The sequence below is a fragment of the Petaurus breviceps genome, unplaced genomic scaffold, assembly GCF_028583685.1.
Source record: "Petaurus breviceps papuanus isolate PSGF00001 unplaced genomic scaffold, PetGlider_PUasm1.0 490, whole genome shotgun sequence".
Classification (NCBI taxonomy): Eukaryota; Metazoa; Chordata; class Mammalia; order Diprotodontia; family Petauridae; genus Petaurus; species Petaurus breviceps.
The window spans coordinates 16,616,928-16,632,544 of NW_027186352.1; the positions used below are offsets into that span (position 1 = coordinate 16,616,928).

At 36.4% G+C, this 15,617-nt stretch overlaps 1 protein-coding gene across 1 annotated transcript in view; it reads right to left on the reverse strand.

Moving 5' to 3' along the window:
* Nucleotides 1-15,617, reverse strand: part of LOC138172037 (protocadherin-15-like) — a 2,287,527-nt gene that overhangs the window by 375,629 nt on the left and 1,896,281 nt on the right. The window contains exon 20 of the mRNA XM_069101643.1: nucleotides 7,394-7,487. Coding sequence (XP_068957744.1) covers nucleotides 7,394-7,487 — 94 coding nt within the window. The remainder of the gene's footprint in view (nucleotides 1-7,393; nucleotides 7,488-15,617) is intronic.

Consider the following 15,617-nt stretch of genomic DNA (forward strand, 5'->3'; position numbering starts at 1 on the left):
AAAGGAAAACAAGGTTAAAAGGGAAACAGAATTTTGAGATATAATTATATATTAAGTGTCTCTGATAAAGGCCTCATTTCTCAAATATATAGAAAATTGAGTCAAATTTATAAGAATGCAAGTCATTTACCAATTGATAAATTGTCAAAGGATATGAACAAGCAGTTCTCAGATGAAGAAATCAAAGCTATCTATAATCATATTAATTTTTTTAAATCAGAAATAAGAAAAATGCAAATTAAAACAACTCTGAAATACAACCTCTCATCTTTATATTGACTAATATGACAGAAAAAGAAAACGATAAAAATTGTAAAGGATGTGGGAAAATTGAGACACTAATAAGCCACTCTTGGTGGAGGTGTGAAGTGATGCGACCATTCTGGGAAGCAATTTGGAACTCTATCCAAAGGGCAATCGACCTATATTTATCATTTGATCCAGTAAGACCACTACTCATTCTGTGTACCAAAGAGATCATAAAAAATGAAAAGGATCTATTTGTGCAAAAATATTTATAGCAGCTCTTTTTGTCGTGCAAAATATTGGAAATTGAGTGGATGTCCATCAATTGGGGAATGGCTGAACAAGTTGTGGTATTTTTTTTTTTTGCCTTTTTTTGGAGGGCAATTGGGGTTAAGTAACTTGCCCAAAGTTACAAGGCTAGTTTTTCTGTTTGTTTGTTTGTTTTGGGGGGGTTGTGGGTAGGTGGGTGTTAAGTGTCTGAGGCCAGGACCAAACTTGGGTCCTATTGACTCTGGGGTTGGCGCTTTACTCACTGCACCACCTAGCCACCCAAGTTGTATTTTGAGGTAAAGAAATTCTATTGTGGTATAAGAAAAGACAAGGAGACAGATTTCAGAAAAAAAAAAAAAAACAGAAAGACTTGCATGATTTGATTCAAAATGGAGTAAAAACAGAACTTTGTACACAGTAACCACAACATTGTGTAATGATGAACTATTAATGAATTTGCTCTTCTCAGAAATATTGTAATCTAAGCCAATTCCAAAGGACTCATGATGGAAAATCTTATCCACATCCAGAGAAAGAACTGCTGGAATATCAATGTTGATCAAAGCAAGCCATTTACAATTTATCTTTTGTGTTTTTTTTTCCTCCTTTGGTCTGTTTCTTTTATCATAGTAGAACTAATAAGAAATTTGTTTTACACAATTGCTTATATGTAACCTATTTAAAAATCTTACATGTTTGGGAAGGAGGCATAGGAGGGGAGAGAGAGGAGGAAAATTTGTAAATCAAATTTCTTTTAATGAAAGTTATTTTTTACATATAATTGAAAAAAAAACACTATTTAAATAAAGAATGATTTCTTAGCCACAGCAGAGACATGGTATTTGGTAGGAATACAACACTGATTGACTGGCATGATTCCCCAGCCCTGTGTTTCCCAGACTGCTCTTCTCATCGGATAATTAAAGGAAAACAAGTCTGCCTCCTCCTGAGCTGAATTCTATACTTAAGCCTTGAAGGAAGCTATAGGAAGAACTCAAACCTTAGTGCCCTATTCCAATTATATCTTGAGAATTGTTTCAGAGCTTTTTGAGAAAAAACTAACCTCACTTTCATGACAGATAAGGGTTTTACCCTACTCTCTGTGCTCACTTGTCCTGGGCAGCTGCTTCCACAATTCTTCATTAATTCATGCCACTTAGTCAATCCAAAAATCTAGCAACTTCCCTCCTTTACCTTGAAATCATGAATATCAGGGCAGTTCTCAAATTATTCAATAATTGGCATGTATTAGCCTGATGAAAATCTTTAGTAAAATTCTTTCAAAATTCCCTATTTGTTACAATATCTGTGGGACTTTTTCAAGGTCATCACACTCCTTCCCATTGTTTATATTGACATGACAGAGTCTATAATGTCCATTCATTACAACCACTACTACAGCACCAATGCTAGAATGTTGGTATTGAAAAGATCATGAGCAGTATTCCAATGCAAAACATGAGATTTGGCCCATTTATAGTCAAAACCAGCAGTGTGGCTCTCCTGTATGTCTTCAGGGTCAGAATTGTTGTTATTTTTTGTCCTTTCTTGAAAAGGGTCATTGGGAATGTAAATTTAAAGATCTTCCCTGCCTCTAGGCTGAAGTGCACCTGGAGCCTGGGGTGGGAGGCTTGTTTTTCAGTAGATACTTCTTGATTGTCCAGTGAGTCAATAAGGTTGTTACATTCTCTGAGCCAGGAGAAGGCCATATAATCCCTGATGTGTAGCTTTGTTTTGGGGCCCATTTTGAGAAGTGTTCTGTGATTTGATCATATGAAATTCTGGGAAGCCGTTGTCCAGAGCCCCCCTGGCTTTGAAACCCAGATGTTGTTTGGTATGGATGAAATGGTTGCAAAGTTTGGAAAACGGTGTACTTGATCTGTTTCTGTCTTGATAATTCTGTGAAGTTCGGGGTGCTGACCTTTTTCCCCTGAACTAGGTAAACGATACATATTTGACTGATTAAAGCAAGCTTGTTAACCCATTTTGAGTCACTTTCCTTTAACAAAGCAGATCTAAGAACCTGTGTTGGCAGCGACCCTGAGGAGGCTTGGGGTGCTTGCTGCTACACTTGCAAATGAAATGAATTTAAGTGAAGCAAGGATGTGCAAAGTCACCAGCCTCACTCTCTCCTCTGGAGTGATCTGGGCCTAGTTATAAGATATAGATCAGGATGATTGGAGACAGCCATGGATCCAGTTGGAGACCTTTGGCTTTTTAAGTTAAGGTCTTTCCCAGTGATTAAAGGCTAGTTAAGAAAGGAGGCATGGAATGACCTCTTTTACCTAGTCAAAGATAATCAATCCTGGAGGGAAATCCTCTCAGAGTTTCTGGCCAAAACAAACAACTGCTGTTTATACTCACTCTGAGGCATCACAGCCTGAAGAATGATCAAGTGAGGACCCGGGATCAGAATCAGGGATTAGAAAAATATGGCTAAAGGATTATAAAACCATATCAGAACCAATGATTCAATTACAAAGGGGATTTTAAAATTGTCACATGGCTTAAGAAGACTAGCTCCTAGATGGACACATGAATAATGTATTGAATAGACTAATTCATCTTCATTAGTTTTTGTCCATGGAATATTGTTCTTCATAACTCATTTCTTTTAATTTAATGCCCATAATTAAAATATTCACAATAGTAGAGTGGTAATTCACTTACTGTTTTATAATATGATGTTTCTCATAACCATGACTTTCTTTTGATGGTTCACATCAATGTTCTCCCTTCATTTTATTACATTCTAATTATATCTTTGTTCTGGGTCAAAGTCTTCCTCCTCCTCCTCCTCCTGCTTGATATCTTCCCCCTCAGTCATTGTCAAGTCAAGTTATCCATTAACCTTTCACTGTGAGGCATGTTCTTCATTCCTTTAATTATTTCCTTCTTGAAACTCCCTTTGACTTTTCCACATGTGTCTGATATAGGCATATTATATTGAAAAAGGATCAAAATGTCAAAGTGATTCTGTATTTTATTTTACTCATTTCTCTTAGAGTTGATCTCACCCTCTTATGGATCCTAATACTTATTATATGACTCCAAGATATTCCACCACTGGGGGCTTGAAGTTTGATTAATGTGCGGGCACCCATGCCAAGTGAGTGGCTGATTGGAGGCTGTGATTGTTATTACTCCCAATCACTAAATTAAAAATTCAGTTATTTTTTTTAAAGAAGCATGTTTTACACACCTTTACTCAACAGCCTGTGCTAGGTGTTAGGATAGAAAAACAACCACCCTCCCAATAAAATAATGACAGCTTTTAAGGATCTTTTTTTTCCATAGAGGTGGGGGAAGGAATATAACAGGTATGCAGATAAGTAAATTCAAAGTATATAATACTCGGAGCTGTAAACAATGCTACTCCAAGGAGAAAACATTGACAGCTGTGAACTTAGGAAGACCTCCTGTTGGCAGTGTCACCTAAGCTATTTTTTGCCATTTTGGGGAAAAAGAAATCTAACTAAAGGTATGCAGAATTCCTGAAGGAACGAATTACACAATGACTTGATGGGATAGAAGGAGTTTCCTCATTGAGTGTGTCCTACATGGACAAGATAAATGATCTGCCCCTAACAATAATAATAAATGGGAGAATTACCAGGATCCATTAAGGAATCATTTGACTGAGCTGATGTAATCTTATTAGACTTCCTCTACAGGGAAATGAGGGGTCAAGTAGAGAGCCCAAATAAGCAATGTGTCTTATAGACACATGATTATAGAAGCACCCAAAGGATTTCTACTGACCTCTGGTTTCCATTCTTAGCTCACACATGATTGTTGAATTCTGAAATATCTGGGGTCTTCCTATTATAGATTGGTACATTTGTACAAAAAGCTTTCAAGTTCTGAGTTGTCTTACTGAGTATAAATCAGTGACTGTCCTGACCATCTCAGGCTACACGGATCTGCCTGCAACTCCAGGCAGAGATAATTATTGGGGATTCTTAAATGAGCTGTTCCATCACCTTCTGGGACCAAAAACAAAATGGAAACCTGAACAGCACAGAGATGCAGGCAGTAGTACAAACTTCTCCATAGTCTTTCTGTGTATGATTTCACCAAATGCTATTTGGATCATTGTAAGAATCAATGTGATAGGATGTCTAGGTAGAACAGTGAATAGAGCACCAGCCCTGGAGTCAGGAGGACCTGAGTTCAAATCTGGCCTCAGACACTTAACACAAAAACTAGACATGTGACCTTGGGCAAGTCACTTAACCCAAATTGCCCACCAAAAAGCAGAAGAAAAGAATCAATGTGATAATGTAGGGAAAGTGATTTACTTCATACATGTGAGATCATCATTGTCATCATCATCATCATCATCATCATCATCATTATCATTATTGTCATTGTTATCACCAATTCCTATAGTTAGATCAATCAAGTATAGTACTCTATCTCTATTCTTTGAAGTCCCAGCCTAGAGTAGAACAGACTGTATGAAGGCAAACCCCACATTTTGTATTTCCTCCCCCATTTAAAAAGGAACTGTGCGCTTTACTAATAAACATATTAATGTCAATTAAGTTATTGTTCATAATAAACATGCTTAATAAATATTAGTTATGTAGGTGAATGAACGAATGCAATATCAGAGAAACTTGTCTTACCCAAAGGAAAATCTATTTCCCTAAATTCTAGGATTATAAAATTAGTCTAGATAATTTGGAAAATTGCTCTTGGAGGTGGGAATAACTTTATTCTGTTCTGGCTCAGTCTTAGGTACACCTGTTTTCAAATGGGTAAAGCCAGTGCTATCAAAGGAAAGCTGTATTATTATTTAGATGTGCAGCTAAGGGAACCTAAACTTAATCCCAAAGAGGAATTTGGGGGGCTTTCCTGTAGTTCCTACCATTGAAAACTGCCTTTTATGAGGGATTGAAATGTGGAGTTGATCATATCTTCCCAAAATCTACAACCCCTGTGAGAAACCTGGGGGAAGGTCCCTATTGGCGAGAACCAGTGTGGGTAAAGGGCCTCCTAGAAGGAGCCTAGTGAAATTAGAGTCACTGTGATTGTGGCAGTGTGGTACATAGGGGAAAGAGCACTGAATTTGGCATCAAACCACCTTCACTAGGACCCTCCCCACAATACTACTGCCTTCCCTCTGACAGTATCTTCAATTCATCATATGGATGTGTATTTTTGTCTGCATATATACATTTTAATTAATATGCACAAATAATACAAATATAAACATGTATTTACACATGTGTGTATACATATGTTTGTACGTAGGTGTTTACATATCGCCATATTTCACACCAATTCCATTAGATTGTAAGCTCCTCAAGGGCAGTACTGATTTTTGCTTTTATTTATTTTGCCAGAACACAGTGTCTGATACATAGTAAGTGGTTAGTAAATGTTTGTCAATTTGTAATGGTATGAAGATTATGCAATCTGTAGTAGTGAAAAGATTACAGACAATTTGTTGAAATTACAGATTGTTGAAGTATTATAGTATGCTAAGGACAGGTTAAAATCATAAATCCAACCAACTTTTAGTTTCAACTACATGTAAAATACTTGGCAAGAATCTAAAGGAGATACAGAACTTAATACAGCCACAATCCCAGTTTTGGCCTTCATCAATTCTTGCCTAGACTATTACAACAGCCTTCTAATAAGGTTGTATGCTTCCAGTCTCACTCTCCAAATCACTCCCCTTCAACACATGTGAATTACTCTGGGATGAAATAGCAACTTTATCCTCTTGGTCTTCAAGCCTCTCCAGACTTTTCTCATTATTCTCCTTCCCATCATTTATGATGCATTCCAACTGTGAGGTATTCTTGGAGCTTGACCCAGTCTGTCCCTCATGCCTGGAATTCATTCACTCTTCACTGTGGCTGTATTGATCCCTGGTTTTCCTTGGAGGTCAGATAAGGATCTATGTCCTATATGATTTTTGTCTTGAGTGTTGCCTCAGCTCCCGATTCTATCCTCTGGACCCTAAAGGGAGATCTAAAACTTCTTTCACATGGTAGAACTTGAAATACTTGAACAGTTATCATGGATCCCTGCCCCTAGGTTCAGTTTTCTCTTCTTTTGAAGAAGTAACCTTTGTTTCTGGAAAGCATCTTAATATGGCATGGTGTCAAAGAAAGTGCTTTCCTTTGACCTCTCTTCTTTATCAATGGCCTTCTTACACCAACCGGACTAGAACTGAACACAATTTCATAGATGTGGTATGATCAGAACAATGAACAGAATGACTATCCCTTCCCAATTGTTGGGAAGCCAGATCTCTCTTAAAGCAGTCCAAGACTGCATTAGCTCTTGTGAATGCCATTTCTAATTATAGGATCCATTGAATAACATATTCAACAAACATTACTTAATTAAATACCATTTGTAGTTGGTATGTTATGTTCTGGGAATGCAGAAACAAAGGTAAAACCACCCTTGTCTTCAAAAAATTGCATTCTATTAGGAAGAGTACAAATAAGTATATATGAAATGCATACAAAGTAAGTTCCATGGCAAGAGAATGATGAGTTTTCCCTGCACTAAAACACCAAGGCTTCTTTTAAACAATTATTTAACCATGTCATTCCTACCACATACTATGGAAGACAGACACAGTCTTTAATTATGAATAGCACCAATATGACAAACCAACTGTCAGAATTTTAAGATTTTACAGTTACATTTTCAAAATGGAAAATCTCCAAATAGTAACTGGGTTTGTCCCTGGTTTGTCCCAAACCAGAAAGTGACTGCAGGATAAAGAAACATGTCCACAATTCCAATGTGTTGTTGTCTAGCCATAGAATAGTCAGTCTTGTTTTTGCTTTAGTTTTTAATAGTCTTAAGTTCATTATTAAGGCATAGTCATTGGAATTTCACTTACCCCATCTGGTCTGCCATCAGAAGCAGTGACTATCAAAATGTAGCGGTCTGTGCTTTCTCTGTCCAATGCTTTTCCCAAGGTAAGAATCCCAGTGCTAGTAGGGGATAAAAGTCAACAGTTACTTTTCTCTCATATAATCAAAGAGAGTTATGATAAATTAGAAGAGAGACATAGGCAAATGTAATCATTTCCTAGCAAGCAATGTCAATGCAATTCCATAGGACCTACCTTATTGAGAGGATAAATAAGAGAATATTTGTAAAGTCCAATATGCTATTATTATTATTATTATTATTATTATTATTACTATTATTCTCATGTGAAAAATTGACACATGGAAGAGGTAACTCCTATCAGGTAATTTTTTTTTTACTGCTATCATGGTATTTATTTATTTCTTGTGTTAACGGTATACAGCTTAGATATTATGTGGAAGATAAGATAAAAGTGCACAAGATAGAATGAATAGAATCTGTAGATGGATGGATAGAGCACCCACATGATTGAGATGAAGACAATTAGATATCAAAGTTTAAGTCAATCTTGAATTAGGTCTTCCTGGACACAACAGCTTTAACCTTCAAAGCAATTCCCTTCTCTGTGAATCACCATAGTTCTCATCAAAACTTTCCACAATGAACTGACAAATCCTCTGAAGTCTCAACTAGGAAGAACTCAATACCTCCCTCCTGAAGTATATAAGTAAACAGCAGCAAGATATTTGAATATTTAATATACTTCTTACATGGTTCAATACCTTATCAGGTAAATTTTAAAGGACACTCCTTTAGATATTTAGTTCGACTAGATAATGGCTAAGACACCATCCAATCCTGAAATTTTATGATTCTGTCAATTTCCTAATTTTGTTTGATAACTCTTTGGCAGTCATATGACTTTCCTTTTTGAAAATGGCCCAAGTTCTATGCATGATTTTTTCCTAATTTTCAGAGTTTGGTAGTGGACACAAGTGGCTAATTATAATCTGATTTGGACTTTAATATGATCATGACTTGAGAGGTTTGGAGGGAGGGAAGCTGCTGACAAAGCCTGGGCTCATGTAATTCAAAATGGAACACTATCTTATTAACTAAGCAAACGCACAACGTTGAAAACTATTCCAGAATGGTGATAAGTTAATGTTCAGATAGAGATCACACTTTGCTGGTAATAAATCTCAATGAATTCAGTCTACTCACTAAAAATGAATTATAAGGAAAATTGATGTAGAGAAAACAGAAAAATCATTGTTTATTTACTGGTGGATTTTTCCGCTATTGGGACAAAGACCAAAGACTTTTTACAAAAACTTGATTTCTCTAAAATCATCCAGATGAATTATTTAAAAAAAACCAGGTGATTTTTACATGAAAATTTTTTGAAGTGGATTATGAAGGAAACTATTCCCAAATAGCTAAAAATAAATCATTCTGATAATTGATTCCTAGCAGTAGTGTTTGGATCAATTTTGTCACTGAAGATGCTTCAAATATCAAAAGCTAAAATTATATTTCAAAAAAAAAAGTCAGATATAGTGTTAATCCTAGGCACCTATTCTGAAATTTATGGGCTAGTTTATAAAACAGAGAGCTAAGATATCTAAAAATCCAATACTGTAAAGGAACCATATTCTTATAAGTGTGCATATTATCTTAAAGTATACAAATTTCAACCCATTCCTGTCTCACCAGTCATTTTGGTAGTTGTCTGCACTTTATCTTGACATCACAAGAATCCCAGGGGAGAATTAGGAAGATAACAATCATAAATTATCTCTTGCTCTTTTCACAGGATGAGTTCATATTCTTTTTCACTAAGATGTGCTTTTGATGGAATCCTTTGTTCCAGTTTGCCATATTTCTTTGATTTGTTAATTATGTGCTGTAAGATACCGCCATAAACCATGACTTTGTCTATTGTCTCCTGATGAACATTCATTTTCAATTCTTTGGAGACTATCCTGTTCCATGACTTGCCTTTACAACCCAGCTCTGAAGTGTATTGCTACTGAAAGGCAGATTTTGATTCAGGGAGAAATTTAGCGATACTACAAAATTTAAATAACTTGCTAATAAAATCAATTCAGTCTACTCTTCATTTTTTATTTTTTATGATGTGCTCAATACATTGTTCATTTTCATTGTCTGAGATAAATACATGAATAGATAGATTATTTAGGCTGTCCATTTAATGATTTATCACAGCAAAGATGATAGCCATTCTAGAGTTCCCTGTGGTGGATTGCTAGGCCAAACTCTTTTTATGGATCTTGTCCAAAAAACCTGAGATATTCTGGGACTCTGATGCCCCCCACCCCCACCCCTCATATCACCAGGAAACAATAGCATTTGAATGACTTTACCATCAATCAGAAATCCATTTGCAACTTGCACACCTCTGGAATCATTTGTCAAGCATCCTTCTTCCTGTTTTATATCACTTCTGAAGATTTTAATGATGAAATTTCAAACAAAATTATCTATGTGACTACATTTTTAGCGTTAGTATGAATGATATCTTGCATAATTTTGAGGTATGTATCTTTTTAGAGGAAAGGCTCAAAGGACGCATTTTGTTTTACTAGATAAAATTCTTAGTTTTATTATTTTTTTTCATAATAAATCTCAAGTAGAGTGTTCTATCTTATTGTATGAGAGTAAAGAAGTCCTTTATTCCAGAGAGCTCTATGGAAGTTTGCTTTTTTCCTTCTTTCTAGTATCTCCATTAAAGATTTGTATATATTATTCTCATAAACCACATAAATTAAAAATGGGGTATATAGGCTAATATCTGTTGTTACTAACTGGAAAACTCATTGTAATTTTAAGGTGTGAGACTTTTGCATGTCTTGTCAACTCTCCCTCTTCAAATGCTTGTACAGTCTGGCCTCTGTACATCCTGTATGTGTATAGTCATTTTCATGTTTTCTTCCACTTATTGAGAGGAGAAATTGTTTTGTTTTTTACTGCTCTTCATATTTCCAGTACCAAGCACTGGCACCCAGTATGCACTTAATAAATGTTTATTGACTGACTGTCCTCAATATGCTCACCATTTTCTTAGCTATGGCACATAATTTGTTGGGGATGCTTGGTCTAGTCTAGCTACTTCTATGATCTTTGTTCCCTGTAATGGCCTTTCTCCCCACACTAGAAGCAACAATTTATGGTTTCCAAGTTAAATGCCCTTAGAATGACTGCTTAATGGGGTCCCTCCCTAAACTCTCTTTGTATAATTCAATCCTCAATGTTTTTGCTTGTTTTATGAGGTTTTACTCCATGTAATCTTCAACTTTCTCTTGTATTAAAAATGTAAATATGTATTTATTTTTAACCACTATTGTCTGGGCTTGTTATAACTATGCTTAGCTAATCAAGGTTTCTCTGAGATGCTTTGGGGGTTCTGTTTCACTAGTGATTTTGATAATGGATTTATATCATTAAACTTCCTTTTGAAATTATTATAGTTTAAGGTGTCACAGTAGATAGAATGCCAGATGTTGAGATAGGAAGATCTGAGTTCAAATCTGGCCTCATACACTAACTGTGTGATCTTGGACAGGTACATTAAACTTACTCTGTTTCAGTTTCCTTAACTGCAAAGTGGGCATATAAACATCACCTACCTGCCAAGGTTGTTGTGAGAACAAAATGAGATAATATTTGTAAAGTTCTGTAAACTTCAAAGCATTATCAAATACTAGGTATTGTTATAGATGTTTCCTCTACCCATATCCCATTTCTTGCACATTTTAGATACATTAAGATGAAGTTGCTTACATTGTACCATATATGTTATATATTACATATTTATTGAGTTGTGTATTTTCATTTTTCCCCATAATTTTATGTTAATTTAGATATTTTCTCTAACATTTCCATGGTCTGATTTTATATGAGCAGCCCTTGTTATAACCAGCACTTAATATTTTTCTTTCCTCTCAAAGACAATATACAAAAAAGTTATAAAGTTTGTGCATATTCTATAAGTATTTGTCTGTATTGTTTCTTCCACAATTAATATTTTCAAATATTCATATATATTTCTATATATGCATATTCATGTATATTTCCTAATCTCATTTATTCCTACCATCACATTGAAGCCCCAAATTTTATATATATAACAAACTATTAAAGGTTATATTCATTTAATGTGAAAAATCTAATCCTGTTCTTCATTATTCTCTATAAAAGATATTTTGCCAGCAGACAAGAAAATCAAATATCACATGAAATGGAATTTTCATTGCCTTTGTACTCATTAGAACGCCAAATCTGCCAACTTGATTCTCTAAGAATTTATAAGCCCTCTTTCCATATCAGCTACAACATATTTCTGTTAGTTTATTTTGTTTATAGTGAAATTGTTGATATCAGTATGATTCACTTCCTCCCAGAGGATGCCCATTCTTTGGTCATTAGACAGGAATCTGACATTTAGAGTATCAATCACTAAGTTACAAGTCAATAAATAGTGTAAACTATGTGATTACTAGCACCACATGCCCTCCTTCCTTCTATCTCTCTGTCATGGATTCTATAGCAGTAGAAGGCCACAGGCCTCAGGACCATTTTGTATTTTTCTTTTGTTTTCCTAGGTAGTCATGGCCAAAGAATTCATCACCACAAGGCAGGCCTACTGGTGAAAACTTTCTCTAGATTTAGCTCAGCTGTCCTCCTGAAAATAGACTCCTGTTGCCTGGAAATCTAACTATGATACAAAATGTAGATAAATGGTTGGGGAAAGGAGAAATGCTAATATATGTTTATGTATTTCTTTTTCTTGTCCTCAGTTTTATGGCCAATCATCTAAAACTCTCTTTGATCAACCATGAGACTAAATTTTACTAGGATAATTGCTGAGTGTTTCCTCTTTATCACTGCCATGATTTCAAAGAGAGAGTCAGAGTTTTTTTCTTTACTTATTTCTCAAGAGAGTGGTTCCTTTCCTTCAGATGAGTGATATGACCCAATTCTCTATAATTGAACTGGTTCTTTTCTTTCACTGAAAAAAAAGCAACTTAAAACCAGTTCAAAATAATAATTAGCAAAAAAAAATCATGTCCTGGAAAGAGGCATTAAAGATAATGAATTTGCTGTATATGGGGAAAGTTTTCACTTACCATAGTGAATATTTTCAGTGGAAGTATTCTGTATGTCAGGTTTCTGTTAAGTAAGCCCTATTTCTCTATGCATTCCCTGTTTATGTAATAATATATTTATATTATTAATATTGTTCATAATATTTATTGGCATCCTTATGTTGAATGAATATTTTCTCATAGAATCCTTTCAGGGATGGGGAAACTACAGCCTTGAGGCCACATGTGGCCTTCTTAGTCCTTAAGTACAGCCTTTTGACAATCCAAATTTTACAGAACAAATTTGGATTTATTTTGTAAAGTCTATATTCCAGCAAAAGGCCACACAAGACCAAATGTGGTCCCAAGGCCACAGGTTCCCCACCCCTGTTTTAGGCTGTTAAATTGTATGTAAATTCAGCTGGGAGTTGAGAAGAAATACAGTCACCCTTTTATTGATTTAAATCACAGATGGACAATAAAAATGCTGAACTTCTTAGTCCTAACTCCTGCTCTCCTAAATTAATCTCTGGCTCCAGAACAAGGCTAAATTTCCCCCTTAGACTTCTAGAAATGCCTTTGAGGAGTCAGGTGAAGGGTGGGGAACCTGTGGCCTCAAGGATACATGAGGCCCTCTAGGTCCTCAAGTGTGTCCCTTTAACTGAATCGAGTCTTGAGAAATGCAGGTTTCCTACTCCTGAGTCACATGATTATCAAATGCCCTTTCAAGCCCACATTAGTGTGTTCCCTACCAAAATGACCACTTGAGAACCATTTTAATCCCCAAACGACATTATTTTTTAGAAAGAGATAAGTATATGATGGAACCAACACCTTGTGATACAAGCAAGGGTGGATTTTCCATAAAACATTGGTGAACCTGGAATTTTTCTCAGTGATGGAGCAAGGCTCAAATAGTATCTCCACTGGCAGCTTCCTGATAGACTGTCTATACTGATGTCATTTTCTGGTCATCCAGAGATACAAGAGGCCCATCCAGGTGGGACTGATGACCTTTAGATTTTGTGGAAGCCCCAAGACTATGCGAGTTAATACAACCCGTTCTCAAGGCCAGGCATACGCACATACATACACAAACACACAGACATGTATCTCTATCTCTATATATACATACATATATCAAACACAGAGAGGGGTATACGTTTACTGAAACTAAATTCTACAATATCATTGAGTGAATATCCCTGCTACGTCATGGCTAAGTAAACTCCCATTCACAAGTGCTCATTTTTTCACAGCATCAGGCCCATTCCTACCAGAATATTTAGTTAAATGATACTATAAAAATCATGAGTACAAGCTTCTCCCCCCAAATTTATGACATACCCTTCTTAATACCTGAAGAATCTCGGGAAAGTGGACTCAAGGTTAGAGAACACACAAGGTAAAAGGGTAACATACAAAACCAGGATCCTGAAATCCTCCTTGTGGTATAAACAAAGAGTTTCCCTGAGGCAATTGTTGAGGCTATGAATAGTTGGTCACTTTTCTTGGTTTCCAATGTAGACACTGATCTGGAGATAGTATGGAAAGATGTAAAGTTGTATTAGCAAGCACCCTAGCATTCGCTGGATGGCCTGCTAGCAGAAGTTCTTTATCTGCTTGATAAAGGAAAAACATTTTTAAAACGGTGAACAATACTACTTTAATTGCAGAGAAAGAAGTGAGTATAGAAAATACAAGCAAAGAAATTAACAGAAAGACCAATAGACAGGGCTCTACTTCTCTGAATATGGCAATATTGCTATGCAATTTACATAAATCACTGGATCAAGGGAGCACAGACCTCTAAGCAGTCAGAGGGCTCTGAGCATATAACTACTCAGTCTCAACCAGGAAATCAAAAGATCCTGCTCATGAGCAAATCTAAATGAGCAAAGCAAAATGCCAACCTCCCAGAATGTATAACAAAGAATCACCCCCTAATTGGCTTAGAGTCAGAAGGTAGGAAACCTACTTGAATCAGCACAGATGTAAATTATCAGGATTCAAAGGAGATTAATCCTTGAAATGTTTACAATTTAGCCCGAGCCTGGAAAACAACTCCAAAAAGTAAACAACCAAAATCCCATCTTGTTTGGGCTTACAGAAGTCTAAAATCCTTAAAATGTTTCAAAGTTCTCAAGTTCGTCCTCCAGCAAAAGATGATATAGGACATGTGGGGGAGAGAAGCCATGGCCAAAGCTGAGTAAGAGGACTTTCCTTCCCTCATCCCCTCTCCTGAAAGAGGTTCCACTGTAGGGATTTTACTGGAAAGCTGCACTTTTTCCAACCTCTCAAATAACCCCAGCTCTAAACTAGCTTGATAATTTAGGAGCCCGTCTGGGGAGTGACCATATATATTTTTAAGTCTATCCACATCTTTCTTCCTGTGCAATGTCATTTTACTTCCATATGGCCCATTTATGCTTCTGCAGTAATATTAACCAAGTGACACAAAAGGGTCAAGTGGGGAGGTGAGAGTTGAGACCATCTATCAACATTCATTTAACTATTAGTCCTCCATGTATGTAATTGTGGACAAATCATTTAATATACCAAAATGGCAAGGAAGTTGGAGACTAAGCTATTCTATCAGCAATGCCATATTCACAATGCCTATAGAGATTACAAATATGCTGATATAATTATCCATTACAAAATACGTCATGTTTGCCATATGAGGAAATAAACTAGAAAATTTATTAAGATACCAAAAGACTGAGTCCCAAAACCAGAAAGTGAAAGCCATCAGAGTAGTTATGATATTGGCACAGGTAGATAAAGTAGAAAGCACCCACATTTTCAAGCCTTTAAAACAGAACAGGCTACCTCAGGCAAAGGTCCTCCTCTCCCCACACACAGCAACCACCCAGCATCCTGGAAGCGCGCTCCCAGCAGCTCCGGCCCCTGGCAGTCCTCAGCAGGAGTCCTTAGCAGAAAGTCCTTAGCAGTCCTAACTCAAAAAGGGCTTCGCGCTGCCACTGCCTCTGCTGCTGCCGCCGTCACCACCACCGCCAGCCACCGCAGGAACGCTAGCTTGGCTTCCGCTTCCTCTTGCTCCGCCCCTTCCTGCTACGTCAGCAAGTCCAATGGGGCATGGAAGATCTTTAAATCCCATAACCCTTACAGCTATAGACA